This window comes from Rattus rattus, chromosome 14 (assembly GCF_011064425.1).
Source record: "Rattus rattus isolate New Zealand chromosome 14, Rrattus_CSIRO_v1, whole genome shotgun sequence".
In the NCBI taxonomy this organism is placed as follows: domain Eukaryota; kingdom Metazoa; phylum Chordata; class Mammalia; order Rodentia; family Muridae; genus Rattus; species Rattus rattus.
The window spans coordinates 49,985,275-49,991,416 of NC_046167.1; the positions used below are offsets into that span (position 1 = coordinate 49,985,275).

General features: G+C 42.4%; 1 protein-coding gene across 1 annotated transcript; it reads right to left on the reverse strand.

Moving 5' to 3' along the window:
- Hus1b (HUS1 checkpoint clamp component B) lies at positions 1-3,596 on the reverse strand. Its single transcript, XM_032885098.1, has one exon. It carries the CDS (start codon positions 1,085-1,087, stop codon positions 257-259), a length of 831 nt encoding a protein of 276 aa, XP_032740989.1. The 5' UTR covers positions 1,088-3,596; the 3' UTR covers positions 1-256.
- Between the last annotated feature and the right edge of the window lie 2,546 nt (positions 3,597-6,142).

The following is a 6,142-nucleotide window of genomic DNA, read 5'->3' on the forward strand; positions in this document are numbered from 1 at the left end:
TTCAGTTAATTATTTTATTACAATCCTTTATTCCCAAACAACTAAGTTGAATGTAAGGTAATGGTCAAAGCCAAAAAGCAATCACATGAACTTCCAATTATTTCTTAACATTTTACAAAGGAAGCACTCAACAAAATCAACACCCTACAAAATCCACAGGGTTGCAGGTTTTTAACGAAAGTAACTCAAAGTCTCAGTTCTGGAAAGAACTTAAATTAAGATTTCTTTTAAAAAGAAAATTAAGGCTGCTTGAAATTCATGAGGCAGGAATAAAATACTGAAGAGAAATATCTTCGTGAACCAAAACAAGATGAAGTAGGGTATTGCTCAAAATATTACATAAGGCCATTGTGGGGTTTATCTGCTGTCCGTCAAAAAACCGTAGAAGCTTCCTATTATCCACCCGCACTTGTACCATGTTCTCTGGGTCTTTGCCTTCAGACATACCCAGAACGGCATTTGGAGGATTTCCAAGATTTCTAAAATAGCTTTTAATAGTCACTCCATCAGTTTCTACACTCAAGTTCAGTTTGCCTTTTAGATTTGCTTCCACCAGCACGTGACTGCCCACATTTGCCATCCTTTCCACCATGTTCTTCAAGGTCTTCATAGCAGGCAGATAAACACTCACGTCAGAGCCCCGAGCATGGGGCTCTGTGCATTCTTTCCACCACCTTCTGGGAAGTACCCTCACGGGCAGATCGTGGACCATAGCGCGGGTGTGGCCGGGGCACGATGCCAGCTCCACCACCACAGTAAGGCAGGGGCGCAGCTTGTTGGTGAGCTGCAGCTTCAGGGATGAAGCGTTGCTTGCATTTCTCACGGCTCTGGCCAGATGCTCAGACGTCAGCTCTAGATAGATTTCATTGAACTCCTGCGAAACACCCTCCATGCAGAAGTGGTGGAAGACATTCCGCCTCACCTCACCCCACAGCTTGGCCTCACTCAGCAGCCCCATTGGACAGAAGCACAGCCTGTCAGGGCACACGCGGAGCACACAGACCTTCGTCAGCTTTGCTATGGTGCTGTTGACCTGTATGAAGAGCTCTATAAAACGCTTGCTGGTGATCCTGGCCCGAAACTTCATGGGGCCTAGGTGGTAGAGGGAGCGCTGTGAGGAAACCGCTGGCAGAGTAGTCAGCTGGTTCACTCTTCCGGCCCGGAGTGTAACATGCTTAACCTTCCGGCCTGGGGCGCAACCGCCTCACCTACCATGCCTGGGGTGCGTTCTACTGCCCCTCCCTCCTGCCCCAGCACTGCCTATACTTGGGTTCCACATCCCTGCAGGTCCACTTCCACCTGAGGACACCTAGGGCAAACACTATAGGGTGATGCTTAGGGCGGTCTCTGGACCCATCTTTACCTTCCCACATACCTGCCCTATTTGAATACGTCACTGCTTCTGATCTGCTCATAAGAAGGTCACTCTATATAGTGTGACCACAATTAAAAGTACCATTGAAATAACCAATCCTTTTAAAACATTTGTTATATATATACCTAATATACATTATAGTTTTGTTCAGAACAGATATTACTTGCAGATGTTAGTTACTACATGCCTTATAAACAATGTGATACATTAGACATATTTTATTTGCACCTAAAATACATACATAATGGATATCATTCCATACCATTAAACACTAACAAGTCTATCATTTTCATGGCTAGTTTCCCAGTATATTGATAAAAATAATTATTTCACAAGAGGAATTCACATGATTCAATTTTGACCTATTACTGGAATAATAAACATCTGTTACACAAAATACATTTACTTTTGTCAGTATTTACTTGTGTTAAATTTAAAGGGGAACTCTTGGTCATAGCATGTACATATAAAACTCTTCTGTTACCAAACTGTCCCAGAGAAAATTCTATCAACATACCTTCTGTCAGTAGCATCATATAACAATCTATTTTGTATGTAGTGATATGATAAGTAGAATAACATGGCTTCAACTTGCAATGTATGTATGTCAACTTTACATTCATTGTATGGAGTTTGTTGCTTGCTTTTTAAGATCTCTGATAGGACCAGGCTGGTGACACGTGCCAATAATTCCAACACTGGGGCCAAAGGCAAGAAGGAAGGATCACAAGTTTAAGGAAAGTTAGAGTTACATTCTGGGCCAGTCTGAGCTATACAGTGAGATTTTTATCTCAAATAAATAAATTAATAACAAAAGAATAAAATCTCTGGCAAGAACATTAACCCTCTGTCCCTGTAAATATGGCCCAGATAAGTCTTTGGCTTTCATATTATTTATGATGTTCTTTGCCCTTAAGAAAATACTACATCTGTGTATGTGAAATGTATTTGTCTTTTCTCTGGTGCTCCTGGAGTCCTGACCCATGTGAAATACAGAGGATGCAGCTGGAACTGCTATATTTATTCTATTACAGCAGGATGTCTGCTCGGCTCCTTCTTCAACTAGGCAGGGCCTCCATGATGATGGCCCAAGTCTCTGACTAAGGTGTCTTAGAGACCAGGATCTGACTGGTTTCTTCATCTTACTCCTGGCCCAAAGCAAGTCCTCAATCTCACCCCAATCTTAGCTTGAAGGCAGCAGCATCTCAGCTAGGAAGTCAGAACAATCAGTTGCTTCTGTAAACTTTCAGTTCCTCTTTGTCTTATTTACTGTTCCATTGCCGTGAAGATACATTATGACCAAGGCAAGTCTTTTTAAAAAAGCATTTAATTGGGTGCTTGCTAACAGGTTCAGAATTAGTTCACATGGTGGTAAGGCAGTAGCTAAGAACTTTATATCCTTGACCCACAAAGGGAGGGAGGGAGGGAGGGAGGGAGACAGAGACAGACTAAGAGACAGACTAAGAAACAGACTAAGAGATAGACTAAGAGACACAGACTAAGAGAAACAGACAGAGACAGAGACACTGGGCCTGGTGTGGACGTTTCAAACTTCAAAGCCTACCGGCAACAACACACCTCCTCCAACAAAGCCATATCTCCTACCCTTCTCAAACAATTAATCAACCAAAAATCAAGCACACACATATGAGCCACTGGGGGCCATTCTCATTCAAACCATCATACTCTTCATGACCACCATTTGCTCATGGGTACCCTCAGGATTTCCTCTAATAAACTTCTCTCTCTGATGATGGCATTATAGAGGGTCAGGTATTTCAAGCTTTCAAGCTTTCATACACCACAGACACAAGGGAATGTGTGACAATCCTGTCTGCTTCTGCACTTATGCTATGTTCTATCCATTAAGAGGCAGGGACCCAGTGATCACCATATAGAGGATGAATCCCAGACTTACTGTTACCTCCCACTGGGCCCTTACACTTTTTGGTCCCTGTTTCTCCAATGCTAGGATTACAGGACATCCACGGCTGAGCTTCTTCTAGTTCTTTTGCAAGTCAACGATCAATTAAGATGCTGTCTGTATTGTTCCATAAGATGAGTTCTGGATGCAAGCATGCCAGTTCCTTAGAAAGGAAGTAGGAGCCAGTCACCTGCACCTTTCCATAACCCAAGGACAACAAAGTAACAACAAACTGCAACATAGCACACCAAGTCATGTAGTGGTTTGCCTTGAAGTTATCTGTATTTTGATGCTAATTCCACTGCCCCAAGGACAGCTGCCTAGTCACTACTCAGGAATCAGGTGACTTCACCAGAACCTTCTCCCCATTGAATCTGTAAAGTACAGGTGAGGGGCAGGTACAGGATAGAAGGAGGCCTGTCTTTGGAGGAGAAGGAAGGATGGGCGGGAGAGAAGTTTGAAGGAATAGGAGGAACTAGGAGAGAGAAAAGAGACGAGACAGAGGAGAGGGTGAGGAGCCATGGCAGGTGATGTTAAGATTCTGCTCTGTGTATTTACAGGCTGTTATTAATGTTCCTAAGGGATGGATGGTACCGGGCTTTGTGTAAGTGGGCAATTATAGCTTATCAATTGGATCTAAGATTATTGTGTTGTGTGTTCTTTTATGTGAGGGTTTGAGTGTAGGAAAGTGTGCGGCTGGGATGTGTTTCTGTCAAGATGATATCTTGGGGCACTAAGGTGCTGAACCTAGTGGGGTAAAAGACCACAATATACTTTTTTTATTTTTATATTTTTACAACAACAGTCACTCATCAATACTTTTTTTCCATCTAAAGAAACTGTAACCTTGGTAAATTTTAACATTTAAAATGCATCTATTACCAGCAAATTCTCTGTTAACCTAAGAAATAATTTCTTCTTTACATTTCAAGAGATAGAATAGATGACATGAAAAGGCACAGGCTGAACCTCTCAACAGCAGAGAGCCAAGAATCCCAACACAACGGACGGCATTTGCTTCAGGTTCCTCTCCCTTCCTAGCTATAAATCTGCAAGTCAGAAACCACATAAAACCCCTTACAGTGACTGGATCTGTCTTAACTCCCTTGTGCAGCACCACTTTTATCAAATCACACTGTAAACCCACCCAAGGCTCCTGCACTGTCTTGTAATCCCAATTAACAAAACAAAATTATCACAAATGTGGTAAAAGGTGTTTGAATGAGAATGGCCCCACAGGGTCACATACTTGAATACTGGCCCCAGTTGGTAGAACTGTTTGGGAAGGATTGGGTGTGGCCTTGTTAGATGCAATCTGTCACTGGAAGTTTCAAAGGCCATGCATGCCATTCCCAGTCAGTTCTCTGTGCCTGGTGTTTGTGGAGATGTAAACCCTCTGCCACTGCTCCAGCCCCACATGTGCCTTCCTGCTGCCAAGCTCTCCACCATCACAGTCATAAACTAACCTCTAAAACTGTAAGCAGGCTCCAGTTCAGAGGTCTGGTTGCTGTCTTTTAAATAGAAAGGTAATTGAGACGGTAGTGACAGAGGAGGGAGGGTGCCTTGGAAGGTGGCTGAACAAAATTCCAAAACTTTCCAAATTCCTATAGTCACCACTAGGACAATAAAATGTCCTGCTCTTGGTGTGGGCCAACTCTGCTTTATACTGGCTTTTTAAAAGAATTCTACTCTGTGGCACAGCAAACCATTCTATTTAACCAGAGAGAAGAACCTCAAGGGTTAAAGGAACTCTTCAAACTGCTGCAGACGAGTGTGGAGGAGCCTCTGTCCGGCAATAAGTCACACTTCCACTGGGGAATTCCGTATTGGTAGGTTTTCCCTACCCAGGTAACTGTTAAATGGTTTCTTTCTTTCTTTTTTTTTTTTTACAAAAAGCGACTTTGTATTACTTTCGTTCTTATTCCTCATTTCCAGTCAGTTTCTCTTCTTGCTCTTGCCAGTGACTTTGGCCGGTGTTAAATGGTTTCTAAAGGAAGGTCCTTCCTTCTAAAGGAAGTATTCCTTCCTGCAAGATGTTCCCTGGCCCTCTCGGTCACTCTCTAGATTGTCCCTGCTTTTGGTTTTCCTGCAGTTTGAATGTTACTTCTGTGTAGTTTAGGGGTACGCCTGTTACTATTATCCAAGCTTCTCAGTCTGGGGTTTGACATCTATTACCGGTGTTCCTTTGCCTTCTCCCTCTAAAATCCCATCATGCATACATTACAGTTTTTTCACAATTCTTGGATATTCTATTCCATTTTCTGTGGTGCTTTTTACTCTTTTCTTTATACTTTAAATTTCAATAGAGGGCTGGAGAGATGGCTCAGCGGTTAAGAGCACTGACGGCTCTTCCAGAGGGTCTGAGTTCAAATCCCAGCAACCACATGGCGGCTCACAACCACCTGTAATGGGATCTGATGCCCTCTTCTGGTGGGTCTGAAGATAGCTATAGTATACTTATAAATAAATAAATCTTTAAAAAAAAATTCAATAGAGACTTCTAGTTCATGGATTCTTTTCTCCATAGAAATCAATCTACTGATAAGCCCATCAAAGTCAAGATTCATTTGTTGGTGTTTTATCTCTACTTTTTCTTAAATGTCCCATCTGCCTTTTTACATTACTTATCTGTTATTACATCTGGTATTCTTTTCATTCGAGCCTCTGATACATAACTGTAGTGGTGAGCTGTTAACCCTCATATCCATGCCATACCTAAGCACGGTTAGTAATGTTTGTTGCACATGGCATGCTGATTAACCCAACACTGTGTCTATTTGTCTCTGTATGTGTAGGGCAGCAATCTGCCCTATGATAAATATTTAAACGAAATAAGTTGGGGA